This window comes from Carassius carassius, chromosome 27, assembly GCF_963082965.1.
Source record: "Carassius carassius chromosome 27, fCarCar2.1, whole genome shotgun sequence".
NCBI classification, from domain to species: domain Eukaryota; kingdom Metazoa; phylum Chordata; class Actinopteri; order Cypriniformes; family Cyprinidae; genus Carassius; species Carassius carassius.
This window is the reverse complement of record NC_081781.1, coordinates 4,284,497-4,307,713: the sequence shown is the minus strand read 5'-3', so window position 1 is coordinate 4,307,713 and position 23,217 is coordinate 4,284,497. Positions and strand designations below refer to the sequence as shown.

At 34.8% G+C, this 23,217-nt stretch overlaps 1 protein-coding gene across 2 annotated transcripts in view; it reads right to left on the bottom strand.

The window, feature by feature from the left end:
- Nucleotides 1-169: 169 nt before the first annotated feature.
- LOC132106483 (kelch-like protein 29) overlaps nt 170-23,217 on the bottom strand; it is a 251,261-nt gene continuing 228,213 nt past the window's right edge. For both annotated transcript variants that reach the window (XM_059512191.1, XM_059512193.1), the window contains 3 exons: nt 4,929-5,122; nt 1,197-1,341; nt 170-1,118 (listed from right to left, as the gene is read on the bottom strand). In XM_059512191.1, coding sequence (XP_059368174.1) covers nt 935-1,118; nt 1,197-1,341; nt 4,929-5,122 — 523 coding nt within the window. In that variant the 3' untranslated portion in view covers nt 170-934. The remainder of the gene's footprint in view (nt 1,119-1,196; nt 1,342-4,928; nt 5,123-23,217) is intronic.

Here is a 23,217-nt window from a genome sequence, read left to right as displayed (position 1 = left end):
TAAGGCTATAAGTTATGGAATGGCACAAGTTTTTTAAATGTTATGGAAAATACAAAACCTTCTGTAATTAATAGACATTCACTCAGTAAGAAAGTAAAAAAACTTACCAATTAGCCAAAAATGGCAACTGATGAATGAACAAATGATTGATATGTAAATAAACAGTCAATTTGTTTCTTTAGAATTCAGATATGTATTTCAGCATTAATAACGTAAATTGTTCCGGTAGGGTACAGATTTACAGACATTGTCCAATCCATTGATTTTTTTCTAAAAACATTTATACACAATTTTCATTGGCTTTTAAAATATACATATCTTCCCTATAATACAAAGTTTCTCCATCCGTATACTGCCATGGCTGCAGGCTTGTGGATTGGAATAAAACACAAGGATAAAAACCACAAAGAAAAGGTGGAATGATTTACACAGAACAAAATTAAATGAAAGTCCTCTGGGCATCACAGGTTCTGGTATTTTGTGCTTTGGAGTTCAAGAGGGCCTTCATTCAATCCCGGCTCTCTGCAGCGCTGAACCTCGCTGGAGGGCAACATGACTAGTATCGACATCCTTTGGCTTCTTGCAGAGGTCCCTTCATGATGCAACTGATCTTTATATATGACACACAATTCCATATCAACTCATGAAATTACAAGATTTGACCGAAAGGTTACCGACGGAAACCTTAAAGAAACATGATGTGGGAGAAGAACAACTCAAACAATGAAAGGGGAAAAAACTAAAAAATGCATTTGGCTGATTTAGAAAACCGTTCCAATGGCATGACACCTGAGGGGGAGCTATGCTACGGATCCCTTGCTAAATCTTGATTGCGACGGTCCGACTGCGTTCCACCCAGTTTGGCTGGTTGGAGCTCGATGGGCTGGTTTAGGCCAGTTCGTGACATTAGAGAAGTCCAGAGCCGAGCTCGTCGTCAGCCACTCTGAATGTACTTCTTTATAACCACGCATCCGTGTCTGAAAAGCGGACATGGCAGATTCTGCAGCAGTGTCCACGTGTTCGTGCAAGGGTCGAAGGTCTCCATGTTGCCCAGCGCCGGTCCCTCGCTGCTCACGATCCCTCCCGTTGCATAGATCTTGCCGTCTAGGATCGCAGCGCTGGGGGAGGAACAACAAGAGACCATTTGTAATCATTTATTGCATCATGTAGCTCCATCTACTGTTTATTAGACCAACCTGCAGAACTGCCTGGAGTGATTCATGTTGGGGCCAGCTTTGATGTTGCCCTTGTCTGGGTCGTAGATAGTGGTGGCTCGGGCATAGGCTCCTCCCAGGATGAAGATAAAACCATTGAGGCTCACAGCGGGAGCATACTTGTTATCTAAATAAGCCCGAAAGGAGCACAGGAGGAAAGAAAACAATAGATAGAAGTTACTTCTCTGATGTATGTTGATGAATTTTTGCCTTGGAATAAAGGCAATGTTTTGCCGTTATCTTACACATTGTGCTCAATGCTTTTTGGAGCTTTTAATACAGCTTCTGGGATGCCTACATACTTATCGGAACGATTTCGCAAATGTTCTTTCAGGAAGATTCAGATAATTAATGACACGGACTAGGGTTCTGTGTCAGTCCGCAATCTTAAGAAATCAGGTTTGAAGCACCATTAGTAATGCTTTTATGATTTTTCCCAGCCTGTTTGCTGCCACATTCCATTTCCCACATCCATGTATCCTTTATGCTTTATGTTATTAAGCGGAGAATGACAAATAATGGCAAACAGATATATGGTGCCTGTTTCGTCTAATGATTCCATACAGAGGAAATTACCTCTGTAATATCCAAAGACCCTTCACAACGTGACAGGTTTTACTCACTCTATCCTTCTTCACACGGGGTAAATGGCCAAGAAACAGAAATAATCACATCTTTTCATGAGCGGGCAAATGACTGACAGCCTGACGCATGGTCGTGAACACGGAAAAGGTCGTCGAGCTGAATGCAAGAGAGAGGCTATCAGCCTTCGCTTTCTGACAGAGAAATTGTCTCCCAAACGATTACAGCTGGGCCAATTTATTACACCTATGAATAATTCACGTGGCTGCGTTCAAGGTTTTGTTTTGGGGTTTTTTCCGCACCTTCGACTGACGCCTGAGAAAGCCATGCAAAGAAGCGATCTGTAAAACAGCGGCTGGATTTAATGGTTGAAAAGGAAGTGCGAGATGGGCTCTCGCTTGGTGGCATGACTTCCAGGTGCTTCTCATTAAAACCCCCCTCCGCTCGACTTTGAGTGACAGTCTAGATAACACCATCTTTTTATACCACTCCAGTCACAGCAAGCGTTGTCGAATTGATCTACGGCATAACCCAGGGAGGAGGCATCATCTTCTGTAACAAGAGCACAGTTGTGGCGCCCCCCCCCCCCCATTACCCCCACAAAAACGACTGCTTTTGTGCAGAGTCACTTCATTCAGCCACCCTGAGTGCGTCACGAGCGGTTTGAGTTGCCAGCGCGGTAGGATCAGGTCTGTTGAGTCCTAATCTCACCCTACGCAATGCTCTGTTTATCTGTTTGTTGTCTCGTTTTCAAACCCAACGCTGATGCTATCAGCATAGCTCATTGTTGGGTTTGGCCCACGTTCTCGCTACTCGAGGGCCTCGACTGTGACGCTGAAGCTCGGTCTGCTTCTTTGATGAATTCTCGCCACCGGCAAGACGTCTCAAGGTTTCGATCAAATGGGGCACCTGTATCTGGCACAATGGAGACATGAGAGATTCAGCTTTTTGAGAGTGAAACAAGACAACAACAACAGTTCGCGCCACCAATTTGCAGAGGTGTCTCGCTCAATTTTCAGAAGAGGCGAAATGCGGCAGAGAAAAGCTATTAGAACTGTAAGAAAGGGGAAAGGAGTTGTTTGAATCCCAGGATTCCCAGAGAGTTGGGGTGAGAATGATGGCAATAACCTTTTGTCCAAAATAAACAAGTTGAAGCGTTTTAAGCAAGACTACTTCAGTCAAACCGTCTCAATGTACCGATCTGGCCAACTGACATGCTTTAAACGTGTTTTATAAACACTAGCTGCTCTTAGTTCGGAGACTGAGGGATGTTTGTTGACAAGTCCAGCGGTGAGTGGCTGGGTGCCAGTTCAGTGATAACTCATCACACTCTCCAGAGGCTCCGTGAATCACTTTTTAATGTGCCTGTACTCTAAAGACGCCCTGCAATCTTGTATAATTTGTACAAGCAATTGTTTGCAATCAATTCCCCACTGTCCACATGGCTTGGTGCACTTCCAGTGGCTCTTTGCCTGTTTGACCTTCACTGACTACTGTTTGCTCAGTAGTGTTTACTACTGACTGCAGGTCTTCAAACAACACAATCACATGGGGACCTTGAAGAAATGAACCCGTTAAAAGCCTAGAGCATAAGACCATTACCTCTGTAGAAATATGCAATGGTAGAATGGCAGTTTCTGTGAAAAAAGGGGTGAAAAAAGGGCTATATGAAAATGAAATGAAGACTTACAGGCCTGTCAATCAGTGAGAAAGAACCGAACACTAACACTGCCAGGATAGAGGTAGTCTTATTCCTGACACAAATCATACAGTGCTCGTATTTATCCTTAATTTATCCCTGTATAGTCAACTAATATTGCAACAGTAACTTATATTATTATAATTTATATAAATATTATAGTAATGCAGATATACAGGTTCATACGTGAAGGGTAAAAATGCATTAGTATTTGAAGTAACATGAACAAAGATAAATATACGATAAGAATAGTTAAATATAACAATGTTTAATGTTACATTATTATTTGTATTATTTCAATCTTATATTATTTAAATAATATAAATCCATTGCATTAAATTATTTATATTTAATTTTAGATTTGAATTGAAATGTTAAAAATGTATTGATATTTGAAGTAACATGAGCTAAGATTAATAAATGCTGTAAAGTTTTTGTCCATTACCATTTAACATTAGATATCATGAATGTTTTTTTAAAATGGCATTTACTATTAATAATTTATAATAACATTTTAAATATGACATTCAAATCTTGAATAAAATATTTAATATAATATTTTATTTTTTAAATAATGTAAAATATATCACCATAAATGAATACAATGAATTATTTATATACACTAAACGAAATGATAAACGCAACACTTGGGGCAGAAACAAAATTATTGTGTTTTATAATTTTGTTCAGTTATAAAAGTTTTTTTTAATTTCATTTATTATTAATAAATATAAATATTTATATAAAAATAATATATTAAATATTTCAATATAATAAATTTTTATTTTTATCTAACTAAATGTCAACATATAGTACCTTAATGTACAGCGTTACTGCTTAATACTGCAATTTTAGTTAATAGTTTTAATGGTTCTCAAAAAGAGCTGTTCATTTTAACCTAATCATACACTTAAAACTTCAGCTATAAATAGCTGCTAGAAGGTTGATTAAACGTGACTTTTCTGTACAAAGGGAACATGGAAATATACTCGATTGTTTGAACAATCATTACAACAAGTAAAGATGATCATGTGGACTTGCATGATTATTTTTCATGTTTATCTAGTTTTATGTACTGAATGCAACTTAATTTAATTACCAAGTTAATTTAGTTTATGAAATGGCTTTTATGATGCCATAGCACAGCAATCACTGAGCTAATTGAAGCCTGAAAACCTCCTACTGCAAGTAAAGATGGTGAGTCCCAATCTGCCGTATCAGTCCTGCTGTTCTTCTGCTACGATTGAGCCCCTGAGCAAAGCAAACAGCCCCATAAAAGCCTTTCACCACGGCCGACCACAAATACTCAACCACCTCCTGGTGCCATGCTGACAAATACATGTTTTTAAATCATCTTTGGGCAAAGATTTACATGCACAAATGAACAATTTTCATTTTCCATTAACAAACTGGTGTTCAAACGAAGTACCTACCGATCATGGGGGACTCTATAAAGCTCCAGGTGTTGGTCTGAGGGATGTAAGACTGTAAAACCCCAGCTGAGCGTCCAGCCTCGTTCACACCGCCGAACACGTAGATCTTTCCTCCGCACACAGTGGCAGCCGCCGAGTGAACCGGTTTGGGCAGAGGAGACACCGTCTCCCATTGATTGGTGATGGTGTCGTACCTAAAGAAACACATACTTTTCTTAGCATTGCTGCTGTCTGTACGGTTCTAACTGCAACAGATACTTCTCGCAATGTGTCCTAATGAAGATGCAGTGCTTTATTGTGAAAAGACAGCCTGTAAAACCAATGCTATTTAACTGCATCAGCAAGACCTCAGCAGAGCTGGACACAATTCACAACTGAAGAAGGATCTATTTTGATTAACTGTGGATTTGTTAATTGGTCACATCTTGCAGGAAATTTAATGGAAATCTGAACTGGACTGCTATTAAAAGAGATTCAACAAAAGTTAAAAAGAAATATAAATTAAAAATAAAGAAAAAAAATACTATATATAGTATTTTATATATATATATATATATATATATATATATATATATATATTAAAATGTTATATATATATATATATATTAAAATGTAATATGATGAATGAAAAAAGGTTATTAAAAAATTTTATATAGACAAAATAGGCGGTATTTAAGACATGTATAGAAATATATATATATATATATATATATATATATATATATATATATATATATATATATATATAGATTTAAGATTAAGTATTAAACATTTTGTAAATGTAATGAAATGGCATAATACGCAAGTTATTTTTATTCAAAACTATTAGAAAACTATTAAATAGATATAAAAGACTAAAAAGGTGGCTTTTAAAACTTAAAAAAATGCATTAAATATGATGAAATATATAAACAAAAGTGAATTTATTAAAAATGATTAAATATACAGACTAAATACGTGCCATTTCATTCATCAAACATAAAAATATGATGAAATATATAAACAACAGTGAATTAATAAAAAATAACAAATATGATTAAAATGATTAAATATTTTGGACTAAATACATGGCATTTCTTATATATTTCTTTAACCAAGAATGTTAAAAATCTTTATATATATATTTATACAGCCACTAAAAAAATATTTTAATAAATTAATTTATTAAAAATAAAGAAATACTGTACATAAATGGAGGGATGGATGGATGGATAGACTTTAATTTCCATCACACATAGACATTTTGCATTTGTCCAAAATTTCCAAACTAGGCTCTCAAATCAATATTAGAACTACATTTCTATTTCAAAATGAGTTTTTGAATTCTCATTTAATTCAAATGTAATTCTGCATGTTTGCTCCCTCAATTCCAATGTAATTTGAACTGAAAAAGTAAAAATGGTTGTGAAGCAGAGCCTGGGCTCTCAGCTCTTCTGCTGCTGAGTGCCGTGTGTTCACCGTCCTGCGCCATTCTTCTCAGGATCAGTCGCTTCTAATTGCTCTGAATGACGACTGAGAGAATTCCACCAGCATCTGTCTCCTGACAGCCCAACGTCCCCCAAAAGGTCACGTGAACGGCTGAATCAGCTTGAGGGAACACCTGAGAACGCCTCAAGATTGGCAAAATGCTTTGGCTCCTGCGCCTATTGATTAACTATTTAATGAATCAAACACGTGAGGACACGAAACACAATTATGAAGCGAACGGAACTGATTACTAGCCACAGATACTTTCTGTAAGATAAATGCATGAACAGCTTTGCCAATATTTCAATTCACTGCAGGCAACATCAGCAGAGGTATAAAGATGATGAGAAAAGGAATATAGCAGGCAGGATGAGAAGCCTCGGGCTGCAAATACATTAGCAACAGCTCGCACAAATCGAGTGAGACGCCGCAGCCATCACATAATGCAAAAATGCTAAATGTAATGGCATGTGACTCGACTAGCTGAGTTTATCTTTGATAAGTTGTAATTTTTAAGTGCACACTTGAATAAGATCGCCGTCTCTGCTGTTTCGACACTACTAATTAATACAAAAATGTATCTGACATATGACACTTGTTTAAAAAAAAATGTTGAGCAGCTACAACAGCTACAAAAAAAGTAGTTTGTAATGTTATTTTAACATTGCAATTAATGGCATTAACGGTTACTATTTTTCAATGAATCCTTGCTGAATAAAATTAAAAATTTTCTTAAAGAAGAAGAAAAAAACCTGCCGACCCCAAATGTTTGAACATTAGTGTATATTGTTCCAATATATTTCAAGTGAGTTTCAAAAACTGACCTTTCTAGAAGCGACCGAGAAGGGAATGAAATGAGTGACATAGAGAGCACATAATAATGGATGTTATCCAGATCTGTCCTCTATGATGATCTCATCAGCGCTCTTGTAATTATCAGAGCTACTGTACTGTGACCCACATTCACCCGCCTCACAATTCACTCTCTGTTTAATCACATGAGAGGCTCTGATTGGCTCCCTGCAGACACAGGTTACCAAAGCAGCCAATCAGAGACTCTCATGTGATCAGCCGGAGCGGGATGTGGTGAGGGCTGTTAGGACACATGAATAGAAAATCTCCTCACGTTTGCTCGGATAAAGCCAGAGAATGGCACTTCTGAGCTCCTGTCTGACCTTATCGTTCCTCCCGTCCTTGAAGAACGGTTTATCTGCCGTTCCTCTCAGGTATATCCACGCGATGTCATAGCGGTCAAGGGTCAAGTTTGCTGCGCTTGCCGAGCCAGCAGCGTAAACACGCTCGGCTGGAATCGATACGTCTTGGGAGTCCGTGGCCTCTCATTATTTAAGGAATTTCTACAGCATTAAGCAAATGATCTGTGCTAGATTTAACAGCATAAAACTCTCCAGCGCTGGATGTTTCCTACACACACCTGCAACTTGCACCAAGATGATAGAGCTGATGATTCGGTTTACTGTGATTGTTATTAGTTGTGTTTGCCAAGCTAAACATCGTTGTAACCACACAGAACACCTGCAGAACACCCTAAGATCTGTGGTGCTTTATGTAGATTTATTACAATTTTACTTTAAGCTTTAGCTTTTATTTTTATATATTATATATTTCTTTATATATATTTCTATTTAGATTTGATTTAGTTTCCATAATTTGATTTATGAATTTAGTTTTAATAAGCATTTCTGTTAATTTCAAATTTTCATTCAATTTTTGTATTTTATTATTATTTTTTTTTACTTCAGTTTTAGTATTTTTGGTACGTGCTTTTGTCATTTTTCTTAATCTTTTTTTTCCTATTTAGTTTTATTTTTATTTCAGTTTTAGTTTTAGTGAATGTAACACTAAATTAAAATTAAATCTGTGTAATTTTAGTAATTTTTTGTATATTTGCTACTTTTTACCTTTTTAAAATATAATTTATTTTAAATATTATGTATTTGTTTTTAATTTCAGTTTTAGTTTCAGTATTTTTAGTGCCAACGTAAACTCATTTTACTTCAATAATTTTATTTATCTTTTTTTATATTATTTATCTATGTTTTGGTCATATGTGTGTGTGTTTTTTTTTAGTTTTAATACGTTACTAACTTAAATTCGTATTATCTGTTATTTTATTTCAGTTAATATTTCTTATTTTAGTTTTATTTAAATTTTAGTTTTAGTAATTTTAGTACTTTAAAATTTCAGTTAGTTGCCAAGACAACATTTCTCATTTTATTTAAAAACAATTTTTTTTTTGTTTTATTTCAATAAGAAAAACATTTGATTAGTTTCAGATTTAGTTCTCAGTAATAACATTCTCTGATCTCAATAATACCACTCTGGAATCTACATAGCAACACTTGGCAACCGCACAGCATGAACACAGTTCACATAACTTTGAGGAAATGCAAACATCTAGCTATGAATGCATTTAATTCATAATTATTACTATCTTTCATTTTACTGCTTTTGCCGCTTTATAAAAGAAATGAGCCCCAAGAGGCCATTCTAATGATTTTACAGCAGTTAAGAAGGTTTTCAGCTTCACGTCATGCCTAATTACACTCTTTTCTGGGGTAAAATCACTGTAACACAGTCTCTCGTGGCTTAGAGCTTTAATCCACATATATGGATGTAGAATTCAACACATTTTATTGCTTGGGCTTAGTTGAGAAGACATATTATATGAAGTCTACACGAATATATATATATATATATATATATATATGTGAAGGGTTATTTTCAAATCCTAAATGTTGACTAAACTAATAAAAAGAAATCCAGCCAACACTGAGATCATTGTGCATGTGAACTTGTCAAGTTCATGGTCAGGTAATGCGCAATGCTCTACCACTTGAGCTACAGGAACACATTTTCTTAAACTCAGTATAAAATATAATAACTAGTTCCACAACAATTTCTTATGATTCCTTAGGTAACATAATCGTTAAATTGTAATTTACCTAATTTGCTGTAGTTTTCTTAATGTCTGACCAATTAAAAACAATTTTTTGTTAGGGTTAGATACACAATAAATGATTTCAGTAAAGGTTTAGACAACTAAAAATAACAATTAACAGTGTCAGTAACAACACTTTGAAGATTTATGTGGATTATCAAAGATTCTAGCAACATTCTAGCAACACTTTATAACCTTATGTGGATTATCAAAGAATAAATAAAATATTAATATATTGTCTAGTTTCATACCAGTAACCATATTTAATTACTTTATAGTTCACTTGTATTTTACCATGTGTTGTTAATTTTAAGCCTACAATTACTTTGCTTTAAACAATTTCAGCTCTCAAAAAAATCAAGTTTTTGTTACTTTAAATGAACAACAAGCCCCTATTCTGTACAATGACAATCCTGGCTGCAGGAAAACAAGCTTAGTTCTTTTCTGAGAGCTAAATGCATTAAAACAGATGTTTGTTTTTTTAAAAGAAGCATATTGATGGCAGAAAAAGACATTCTCTCGCCCTTTGTGGCCAGTCACAATAAATAAACAGCATTTGATGGACTTAATTTGCAGTCTGAATCTTGTTTCACGCACGCTAAATCGGTTTGTAATTGAGGTTACGGCCCCTCACAGAGACATCACGGAAGACTTCAGCTTCCTCACACTGCAATTAAACTTCTGTATTATTTATTGTGAAGTAATCAGCACAGCAAATGCGTTAAGCAGTGAATGTCTGCAGTGTGGATGGATGCGTTGGGCTGCAGTGACGAAACAATCTCAGCGTGAATATCGCTCACAGCACTGTCTGAACACGCTTGGCTTTAGTTTCTGCAGAGAATGGCTGGGGAAAGACTGGGTTGTGTCTGAGCTCTGTGACAGGCTCCTCTGCGTTCGTCCGGCTACAAACGCCGAACCTGTCACCGGGATCGGAGGTTAATTCTATTGGGAAGGCATCCTAGTCCTGCTCCTGCAACAATAAATACAACTCACCAATTCTCTTCAGAAAAGAGGTGACCTTTGCTTCCTCAGGTCTTTATAAAGGTCATCCGGTTGGACAGTCTATAGATAAAGATCATTTTACAGCAGTCTTGAGGAACTGCTTCGACACAAGCGATTAAAGATCTACAGATGAATGCCAGATGAGTCCCTTGCTAAATGTGCAGTTGTATTGTAGATTATCAATGTCCAGTTTAAAATGTCACTCTGAATGTAAAAGATGTTCTGATGTTCCATCAGACTTAAATATGGTTAAAAAAATTATATAAATAATGAGATATGTTATGAAATAAGACAAAACCTGCAATCACAACAATGTAAAAATATAAATTAAGGTGTTTTGTTTTTACAATTAAATGATATTTAGGTCTTTCTACCTCAAAATTCTGTTTTAATTTAATTCACTGTTATTTCTTCATTTATATATACAGGTGCATCTCAATAAATTAATGTCGTTGAAAAGTTAATTTATTTCAGTAATTCAACTCAAATTGTGAAACTCGTGTATTAAATAAATTCAGTTCACACAGACTGAAGTAGTTTGTCTTTGGTTCTTTTAACTGTGATGAAAACATTTAACAAAATCCCACCAAATCACAATCTCAACAAATTACAATACTGTACTTCATAAGACCAATAAATTTTTTTTTTTTGTGAATTGTTTGCCTTCTGGAAAGTACTGTATGTTCATTTACTGTACATGTACTCAATACTTGGTAGCGGCTCCTTTTGCTTTAATTACTGCCTCAATTCGGCGTGGCATGGAGGTGATCAGTTTGTGGCACTGCTGAGGTGGTCTGGAAGCCCAGGTTTCTTTGACAGTGACCTTCAGCTCATCTGCATTGTTTGGTCTCGTGTTTCTCATCTTCCTCTTGACAATACTCCATAGATTCTCTCTGGGGTTCAGGTCAGGTGAGTTTGATGGCCAGTCAAGCACACCAACACCATGGTCATTTAACCAAATTTTTGGGCAGGTGCCAAATCCTTCTGGAAAATGAAATCAACATCTTCAAAAAGCTGGTCAGCAGAAGGAAGCATGACGTGCTCCAAAATTTCTTGGTAAACGGGTGCAGTGACTTTGGTTTTCAAAAAACACAATGGACCAACACCAGCAGATGACATTGCACCCCAAATCATCACAGACTGTGGAAACTTAACACTGGACTTCAAGAAACTTGGGTTATGAGCTTCGCCTTTCCTCCAGACTCTAGGACCTTGGTTTCCAAATGAAATACACATTCCTTGACACGTCTGTGTGTGGTGGCTCTTGATGCCTTGACCCCAGCCTCAGTCCATTCCTTGTGAAGTTCACTCAAATTATTGAATCAATTTCACTTGACAATCCTCATAAGTCTGCAGTTCTCTCGGTTGGTTGTGCATATTTTCTTCCACATTTTTTCCTTCCACTCAACTTTCTGTTAACATGCTTGGATACAGCACTCTGTGAACAGCCAGCTTCTTTGGAAATTAATGTTGGTGGCTCACCCTCCTCGTGAAGGGTGTCAGTGAATTGTCTTGTGGACAACTGTCAGATCAGCAGTCTTCCCAATGATTGTGTAGCCTATCTCAGCGAGAATATAGAGAGAATATTTAACATTTTTCTCTTCTTCCAATTTTCCTCTTCTTTCAATTTAAAACCAGACCTTAAATATACATAAATATATATGCACAACTGAATAATTAAAATTACAATGTCAAAGAATCATTTTGGAATATGATCATGGCTTCTGGAATCAGATCTAATCTAGAAATGCGTAAGAATCCCCACCCCTAAGAGAAACTGAAAAAAAGGTAAATGGAAAACTGTCCATAAAACTAAAACCAAAGTGCAAAAAGCAAATGAATTAAAAAATGCAAAGGATATCAAGCTGAGCACAGAGCGTCTCTGAACATCTTAATTATGGTGTGTGTTATCTGCTGTGCTGATAATAGCTTCATCACTGTCTTCAAATTAATTCTTTAGAGCTTCTACACTTTGGTCAAGAATATTGACAGAAATCAGTGTCATATCAATAAATTAACAGGCTCAAAAGGTGATATGTAACTTAGATTGGTTCATTATTTAATTTATTTATACACTTTTTAATTATTCATCAAAGTTCAGGTTTAAATATCAAACTTAAAAAAGCAAAATAAAAGTTCTGACAAAAGTAGTCTCTATGCATACTTCTTCTTCTTACAGTGTCACACTGCATTCACTTAGAGAAGCAAATAACCTTCAGAATCAAATTAGAACTAACTGCTTTACAGAAGAAAACAAACATGATCATGGGCCAGAAAAATAACAGAACAACTCCTGTAATGCAACTATGGACATTTCATGCTTTGGCCATTAGTGATTTAATGGCCTTTTAACTAGAGAGAAAATCAAGGACAGAATGAACACTGACACAAACTTTGGAGCTGAAGCCTGTGCTTATTTCTCAAAGAAAGGTAAAGTTGCTTGAACCAAAAATCTGATGCAAAATAACAAACATATTTACACCAATGATTATCTATTGTTAAATCATTCAAATTTACTCAACACACAAACTGATTATTTTTTTCAATTTATTGGAAATAAAAGACACCTTTTAACTCACAAATTAAATCAAATATAAACTATTTTTAAATCAACATATTAATGGACATAGTAATCTTAACTCATCACTAAAATAAAATAAATATCTTTTATAAATCAACATATTACTGTCTGAACATAATGTTAACTCGTCTATTCACTCAAACTAAATAAAATACAATTAAATAGAAATAGAATAGAATATTATTCTATAAATCAACATATTCCTCCTATAGTAATGTTTCTTTGAAAGACAAATAAAAAAAAAACAAGGACCTAACATAGTTGATAGATTGATAAAACTCTAATATAATTAATTAAATTCACCACGCACACAATATGTGCTTTAAAAAATGCAATTTTACAGACTAATATTCTATGTACTATCTTTTAGTTCCTTGGTGAGTTACTGTGATTTTCCCGTGATTTTGCTGACACTTGCCTTAATTAAGTGCATCAAACAAAACTCATTATCTTTTCAAGCTTTGGTGTACAAACATTGGTGTACAATCCACTGACTACTTCCTCCTCCTATCTTAACATCTTTTACACACTATATTGCGTCCGGGTGGATAAAAACCTGTTTGCAGTACACACGAGATGTTCATTTCATCTGTTAACTTCATCTAATCTGCTCTTAAAGGGCCGGCGTGATCAGCCCACACAGACATGTCTAATAATCTCTCTGATCTCACCAATTTGTGATGTGGCTCTTCCAGGCTTCCAGTGGCTTCTGCACACACAGTATCGCTGCAGAGGGCACCTTGAGCTTCCATCAGGAGAACTCCGCACAGCACTCCGACTTAATTGGATTTACACAAATTGTGACATTACAACTCGACGGCGGAGTAGGTCATGCGCCAATTACCAAAGCTCACGGCGAGAGCAGTCTCAGCCACAGAAGCTCGCCCAAGACTTCATTACCCACCCGCGCTTCCCTTTTCATTATGTCCTGAATGAAGCGGTGCTTACCATACACCTGAGTGCTGCTGGTCGAGTCGGCACAGGATCCACAGACAACGACAAAAGAACAGCCTGTGACTTTCACTGCTGTCTGTGGTCTTCTTTAAAGAAAGACTCAGCTGCACATTATTTCACTTTTATCGGTGACACAACTTCTCTTTTGGAAACATTACTGTCATCCATCGAACCATCACATGCTGGAATGTTTATCAGATCATGGTCAAAGTTCATTTTTTTGAAAGACATCTCTTATGCTCAACAAGGCTGCATTTACTTGATCAAGCATACAGTAAAACTGTGAAATATTATTACAGTTTAAAATAACTATTTCCTATTTGAATGTTTAAAAACATGATTAAGCTGAATTTTCAGCATCCTTACTCCAGACTTCAGTGTCACATGATCCTTCAGAATTCCAGATAATATAAATTGTAATATAAAATATTTAAACAGTATATTCTAATAAGTTTTCATACAGTATATAAAATTATAAATATTAGTTATATTTCAGATAAAATATTTATATTGTATGCATTTATATGCACAAGTAAAATTATTTGATGTATTATTAGAATACTGGTAACTTTAAAAAGTATAAAAATTCAAAAGCACAGCATTTATATAAAATAGAAATAACATTTGAAATGTCTTTATTGTGATTTTTGATTAATTTAATGATTTATTGCATCCTTGCTGAATCAAAGTTGTTTCTTAAAAAAAAAACAAAAAAAACACCCAAGCTACTCATATTTAAATCAAAATCTGTCCCACAAGACTAACCAAAAATCCCGCAAAATGAAGTCAAGTTCAACACACCATTTAAGTTCATTTGAGCTCTTGAATAGGTCAGCCAGTATAATTGTGCCTTCAAATCACTGTGTAATACTGAGAAGAATACTATGGCAAAAAGCAGAACCCCAAAGTCCTTTTAAAAGGAATTTCAAATTGGAATTTCATGTAAATGAGCCAAACCTTTACTACAAACCTGATCTCCACATAAATACATCACACAAAGTATTAATTTACTTATAAAAACAGTGCAGATAATATTTTGTGACATCACAACCCGCATATCTCCCGGAGGAAACTGTGGATATTCCTAATCTTTCCCGTGGCTCCGTTCATCATCCTGTTGTCTCAGTCCCTGTTTCTCCAGCACAAGCCGTATCTTCCGTCAGCAAACCCTCTGCTTTCCTCCGCTGGAGGGGCAGAGGGAAAGCAGGAAGGAACAAGAGAAATGAGTTGCCTGCCGGTGCAACTTGGAAATCTCCCAAACCATCAGCCAGTCATTTATCTGGGTGATGGTACACAGTCTCGCTCAGACATCCATTACTTCCACCAACCTTATATCCTCCTTGGGTGCAGCCCAAATATATCGCCGTCACAGCACACATGACTGCAGGAGTGACGGCTGATCCGGGCTCAGTGAATATTCAGGGCCTTTTTCATGAAGTAAACCTCTCAATTTTTCTTGGGTGAAAGCTAAAAGTTCCCAGTAACCTCATGCATGGCCAAATATTAGAATTTGCTCCGCTGTCAGACTCAAGAGTTTGGTCTTTCTGTGTCCAGTGTGAACTATGAACTGCACTGATGTAAGTTTAATGTGAGCAACTCGCCGGGTTTGTTTAGAGGTGAACTGGCAGTTCTGCTTAGATAAAATTTTGTGAGGTTGATCGTGTCTTATTAAAAGAGTTTCACAAGCACCACAAAGTTCTTTGCCAACAAATTTCTCCAGCACAACTGTATGTTCTGAGTTTGTGTCTATGTGCAATATCTGCTGCTTATTATCTGCAGGCAAAGAAACTATGACCACAAAGTCAACAAACAGATTCAATGTTTTTGCTGTTGTCAGTGCCATGATTTAAACAAGCCTCCAAATTAATTCAGAATCAGCTACAAAATGACAATATGCAATGATGATATCAGCTGCATTATGATTCACAAACACTGTTTTTCAATGTAACTGAACTGTAATTCAATGCCTCGAGAAACTTACAAGTTCCTCGTTTGGGATGCAACGAAAGCATATTCCATGAGAGGCCCAGATTCCTCTCATTAGATACCCACCAGGACTAAACATGCCCCTTTCTGAGATGATGGAAGAAGCTTTTTCTGGCCACGAGCTCAGCGAACTGAGTCGGAGGGAGTGAGCTGCCCTGCAGAGCGCTTCGCTCCAGGAGGTTGGCGATCGAAGGCTGCACGCGGTCACGCGTATGGAGCCGGGAGAACGGGAACGATGAGGTTTGTAATTAGAGAAGGGGTTTAGGGAGGTTTTGGCTCCTCTTCATACTCATTTTCTACACCAGCAGAAGGAACGAGAGGCAGGGGACGGGGCAGAGTGAGCTGGAGGAAGGGGAGCGGGCGCAGCGGGTGACGGCGCTCTGAAGATTCTTAATCTCACTGTGTGCTGGATTATCACAGCGGGGGGTGAGGGAACGCAGCCCACGCTACAGGCCAAGCACCCGCGGTCCTGCCACAGAACATGCCCCTCACACACACACACACACTGATCATAACTCTGATAATAAATGAGCAGCTACTAGAAGAAAACGGGTAGAAAACGAGATGTAAAAAATTATATATATATATACACACACACACACACACACACTCACATGCACATTATTTAATCTGAAGTACTAAAATAACACAAGTTAAAAACATATAAAAATATATTAACTATATACTAGTATAGTATATGATACTGACATTTTACTAAAACTTGCATATTTGTCACACTTAAAAGATTCAGATCATTAAACTAATTTTAATATAACACAAAGATAATGCAAGCAAATACAAAATGCATTTTTTTTAATGATTTTACTTATTAAGGGAAAATATCTGTCCAAACCTACCTGGCTCTACGTGAAAAATGTATTACAAAATTAAACTGCAAAATTCTTTATAAATATGTGTGTGTGGCTTTTAGTAAGTTTATTACGGTTTTAGTTTCTTTAACTTTAATTTAGTTAAGAATATTTCGTTTTAATAATACAAAAATGTAAAAAAATAAAAAAGGCATATTATCTTTAACTAAAAGCAAAACTACAACCACTAATTGAAAAATGCAATACTTCCCACTTTCATTAAGTTTAAATTGCAATACTAAAAGGGTTCAAAATGTGCCCAAAGTCCAGTGTGCAACCTGTAAAGTCCAAGTCCAGTGTAAAACCTAATGAGTGGATGCACCTGTCACCCTATTTATACCCGTTGGCACAGGGAGTGGCTCAGGTATGTTAAATCCACTAGCCAATTTTCATTGGCGTTTTCTCTTAAACTCAGAGATGATTGGCCTCCCAAGTGAGACCCCATATGTCGTTCGACATAACTCGTAGTGACCGACAGATAGGGAACATTACATTATATATACACTGTAAAAAAAAAATTACTGGAAATGTTCTGCCAAGACAGAAATGTATTAATTTCCAAGCAATTATTTTATTCAAACATGATTTTAATAATTTGAAAGTTATGCATAATTCAAGTTACAGGCACACACACACAAAATAATATGCATATAAACAAATACATAAATATAGATTTAGTTATGAATCTAAATTAATCTATGTATTTTTATATAAATATATACATTTATAACAATATTATTATAACAATTATTATTATTGTTTGTCTTCCTTACTGTACAGTACATTATAAAGTTGTCATATCCTGTGGTATGGCAAGTCATACTCCATTTAAAGCTTCTACACAGTTTTGCTAATCATTTTATAATCACTATAAATGCAGTTTAATGATCTCATGTTAATTTAGAAACTACACGAAATAATTGCACTTTAAAAATTCATTTATCACACTTCAGGACTATTTAAATGAGCTAGTGAAGGCTAAAAGGCTAAAGAAAAATGAAGAGCAGTTAGAGCAACTAAAGTTTTCACATCAATTGAAACTTGAAATACTTACAATCTTTTATTTAGTTATTTCTGCATGTGTTATTTTAATATCAACGGTTCTTTATCTATAGGAAATTTCCTTTAATTTCCATTAATTAAAAAGAACCACAAGGGCATATTAAACAACACAAAGCATGTAATAATACGAAGCCTCAGCTGCACAAACGAGCCAGGAAATCAAGCAGAGTTTGATTTGGATAGTGTTAGAAACAGCCGCACAGAGCATGTGAGGTCATGCTTTATGCACCGTTCTCCGCTCTAATGCTCTGTGTTGTTGCTCTCATTATCTGAATGAACTCAGCAATTATATAAAATATTTCAGAGCTATTTGGCTGTATTATCTATATGAGCTCATTAAACTCAAAATGGAGATTAGGGGTTGGGTGGGGGATCATTTCTTTTATTTGTTTTGGAATAGCAATCAACTGCACTTAACAGTTTGCCTGCACACAAACAAAATCAGAAATGAAACTTAAACACTTTTTCATGGCAACAACACAGCCAGCAGCGTGACCCTGGGACAGAAGCCGCCCGATGCGCTCATGCTGGGTGGCAGAACAGTCGGCGTGAGAGGGGCCTTACTGAAGACATGCTTCTTAGCAGAAATGATTTCATGGCTCAGCGCATGAAAACGTACCATGAATGTACCATGAGACAGATGGAGGGCCACAAACAAGGCGGGTTAGAGACCGAAAGAGGGCAAGAAAGATGGAACTAGACTTTGTAAGCTATATTTTCCATCTAAGATGAACTTAAAACATGGCATATGGACAAATTTGTCTCAGTAATGCAATGTTCAATGGTGTGTCCAGACTGGAGATGGGTCATGCAGACCACAGAATATATACATGCTAGGTCATAAAGTTAAATATTAATATATTAATATAATATAATTAAAATTAAATCATTCATATATTCATATATATATATATATATATATATATTCATATATATATATATATATATATATATATATATATATATATATATATATATATATATATGTGTGTGTATATATATATATATATATATATATATATATATATATATATATATATATATATATATATATATATATATATATATATATAAAATACAAATTTAAATAAAAATAATTTCTATAATAAAATATTAGTACAATTATCAATATCAATGAATAAAGCATTTTAATAATAAAGCATTAATTAATTCAAATTTTTCAATTTTACATTTCATTTATATTTAATAAACACATAAATTGCACACAATTCAAGTTTGAATTTATATATTAACATTTAAAATCATTAATACATTTAAAATGATTTAACATTAATACACACATTTAATTTAATATCATATTCATTTTTAAAATCCAACTTCAATTATATATTTAACATTAATAAATTAAAAATGTTAACTTTCATTTTATATTTATATATAAAGTAATAATAATTTATAAAAATATTTAATTAAAACCATATGATCTATTTAAATATATAATAAAATATTAATATATACACTTAACAATAACGAAATGAACGAATACATTTTAACATTATTTTTATAATTGTTTAAATATCAAATAAAATTACTTATATATATATATACTAAATAACTAAATTATTAATACATACATTTCAAATTAATCTACAGTAAATATAAATATATAAATTCTAACTTTTTACTGTTAGTTGCCATCAGTGACCGCATCTGTAATGCAATGATGATTAACAGAGATAGTGATAATTAACTGCAACCTTCAGAATGTAATTACTGTACTTACATATTAAATACTTTTAAAGTGCTATCGCTGATGGACATTCCTCATGCACAGTTCAAATATTCAACTGACCAGTAATGAAATTGGTTGCTGATCATTATTACGGTCGATTATCATTTATGTGATGTGATGTAGCACCTTATTGTCAGACAAGTCTGACATTTCTCTTGCATCACAGTATCTATGTTTACAACAATCAGCATCCTTTAAGCAAAAACATGCACTTAATCCACACAAGAACAAAACACATTATACATTACACTCCCTTAAACATTATACCTTACCCTCCTACTACACAATGTTCACAAAACCATTTATTAAGTGTCTTATTCAACTCAAGGATAGACTGATGCACAAAAGAATGATTCAGCCTAACTTTGTTAAATCTTGGTACCTCCGGTTCGATGGTAATAATTCAAACTCATTATGCAGGACATGGTTAGAATCAGAAACTATATTATTATCCAGTCTTAACAAATTCTTCTAATAAGCTGAATCATATACCTTCTCAAGGGGCTGAGCTATAATCTCAGTGTAAGTTTAGCAGCGTCACACTGTAAATGACTTCATGATGGGGGAAGAGTATTCATTCGTCTATGCTGATCAAATCGTGTACAGTATACATCCTACAACATAACCCACCCGCAAACACCGGGATACAAACTCAAATCAAATATTCAAGGTGTTGAGGTTGCTGAAACTATATGCTTGCAATAGTAAGTGTTTATCCCTGTGGCGCTACTGAGCGCTGAGGTACAGCATGCATTCTCTCAGCTAAACTCACAATAATGAGAATATAATGGTGAGCAGTTGAGTTATGATATCGATTTCACATGCAACACATACAGATTGAAGCACTGGGTGAAGGATGCTTAACAGCTAAACTCAGCATACATACATGCATGCATGTCCGGCATGCTTCAGGGCTTTATACATAAACTAATCCATATAACATGATCATATGCAGCTCATTTCTGGCAGGGAAGGAAACCTTCATCTTAAGTTTTGGGTTATTAAGTGCAAAGGTGTCACGGGGAAAGTCGCTGCATCATAATATGATGGACATTAAAGAGAAATATCAAATTCTAGGCTGGTTTTGACAGACTTGTGCGCTCATAGGGACTCCTGAGCTCCTTTCAGACCAGTAATGAGCTGCGGCGGGCCCCTTTAATACCGGCCATAATGTTTTTTTGATTGCCCTGTTTAATCTTGCCCCCTCGTGCCGCCCACAATTGGAGCATCAGACCGTTTCACAATCTCACTCTAAGAGGTTAAATACATTCACATGAGGAGATATGAGCAAAAAATGAAACTGTTGTGCACATATATTTCCTATACTGCAGTGCTTCACAGCCAGTTGGTTGTCTTGGTTTTGCTGTGCTCAACTCATGTCAGAAGGATCGTATTCAGGAGCTCAGTGCATGCGTATGAAATCATAATTACAAGAGGGAAACTTTGCATTTCCTTCAGGCTGGACTTTGAGTGTTAATTAAGGAATCATTGTGAAAGCAAATTGATATTGATCATAAGCTGTAATTATGAATGTTGACAGAGCAATTGATTTTGTTCACATTCATATGTAATGATAATCTGGAATAGCAAGAAAGCTAGAAAAAAATAACTTGTAGCTTTTTTTTACCATATATATATATATATATATATATATACACACACATACATGTGCGCGCGCACACACACAAATAATTCAGTAATATAAATGTCCATGTAAATATAAAACTAACAATATAAATAAGGGATAATTAGAAAGTAACTTTTCTTAAACTGAGACTTTCCGAGTGTTATTTAAAGATTCATTGTGGAAGCTAACTGATATTGATCATAAGCTGTAATTATAATGTTGACAGCACAATTGATTTTGTACGCATTTTGTGTACTGCTAATGAGGAAAAGCACGAAAGCTTGCTAGAAAAAAAACGAATGATTTAGCTGGTTCATAAGGAGGATTGACTCTGTAACAGCACTAGAATGATAAAACATATATAAAACATCAGTTATACATCTAATGTTAATACTTTGCTCTTCATTATGGTGATTTAACACTTAAAAGCTTCATGTGTTTAAAAAAAAAAGTAAAAGATATTTTTTATCTACCCAAATCACTTATAACGCGAATCACGTTGACTTTTAATTTTTGAGGATGACTTGAATGTCGTGTTTATTATGGATGATATCTGATGTTGGGGAGGTTAACAAGCAGGAATGGGAATCTTGTGTACCACCTGATTTACTTGATTGCATTTATAAAGGTAAAATGCAATTAAGAAGCAATTCTCATTACATCAAAATAGAAATAAAAAAACAAACAAACAAAAAAGACAGAGTTGCACAGGTATATTGATCCATTTCAATCTTTACAAAGTACGGAAGCTTGCAACTTGCAACTACTTGCAAGCATCCAGGGTTGTTGTTGTGGTTGTAATTATTATTATTATTAAATACATTTAAATATATATCACTTGAAATAAAATAAACATGAAAATAAGTACAATAAAATATAAACATTAAAACAGCTAAAACTAAATCAACAAACTAAAAACTATAACTAAAAACTCCAATTTAAACAATACAAATCTATCAACAAACAAACAAAAACAAAACCAAACAAAAACTAATAAAAAAGACAACATAATTACTAAAACTTTTACTATATATATATATATATATATATATATATATATTAGTGGTGGGCATAGATTAATTTTTTTTAATCTAGATTAATCTCACTGTGATCTTGAAATTAATCTATATTAAAATGGCTCATTCGAATTCTGGCGAAGGCATTCAGAATATGTGTGTTTCCCAAATAAAATTGACAAACAGTAAGTCTTTGAGAAGGGGTTTATCAAGCTAGGTGGTGCATTAGAAAAGGGGTTCATCTCCTGTTTCCAAAATGCATCACAAAGTGCATGAAAAAGCTGTAAACTAATTCCACATTGCACAAGGTGCAAACAACCGTACGCCTGTTTCACACATGCTCTGTCTGCAGTGTGTATGCGTTGCATATTTTTTTACGCACCCATGTTAACGGATTCCAGTTGTGTTCCAGGAGCGCTGCGTCTGCAGCAGTGCAGCGATCGTTTACGTACCGAGTAGCGAACTGCAAACGCGATTTTATTTAACATTGTATTTGTTTTTAACATGTATTTATTTATTTATGTGTTTAATTATGTATTCATTCATTCATTCATTCATTCATTTATTCATTTATTTATTTATTTATTTATTTATTTCACTTTCAGGGTCATGGTTGTGGGCATGTCAATCAGTGGGCAGCATCACCTTTCAAACTCGATCTCTTTGGTCTTTCTAATTTAGGCTCCTTTTTCTTGTTTTTCGCATCAGCTATGGCTGAGGATGGTACAGTAAAAGATCTGGTGTTGACTCTTTCAAGATGAAGTTATCAATCAAAACATTGACTATGACATAATTTTAATACTAGTAGAAAATATCCGGGAGATGTTTCAACATTTATTTAATTATTTCATTTTGAGTAATTTGGCCCTCCATATTTAATAACCAGGTTTATTATTGTTAGCTAACTAAAACCATAAAATAACATTTTCATTACTTTAAATAAAATAATGATTCACTGAAATGAAATATTTGTACCTTTTTTCAGCTATTTGCCTATGCAACATTTCCCATTC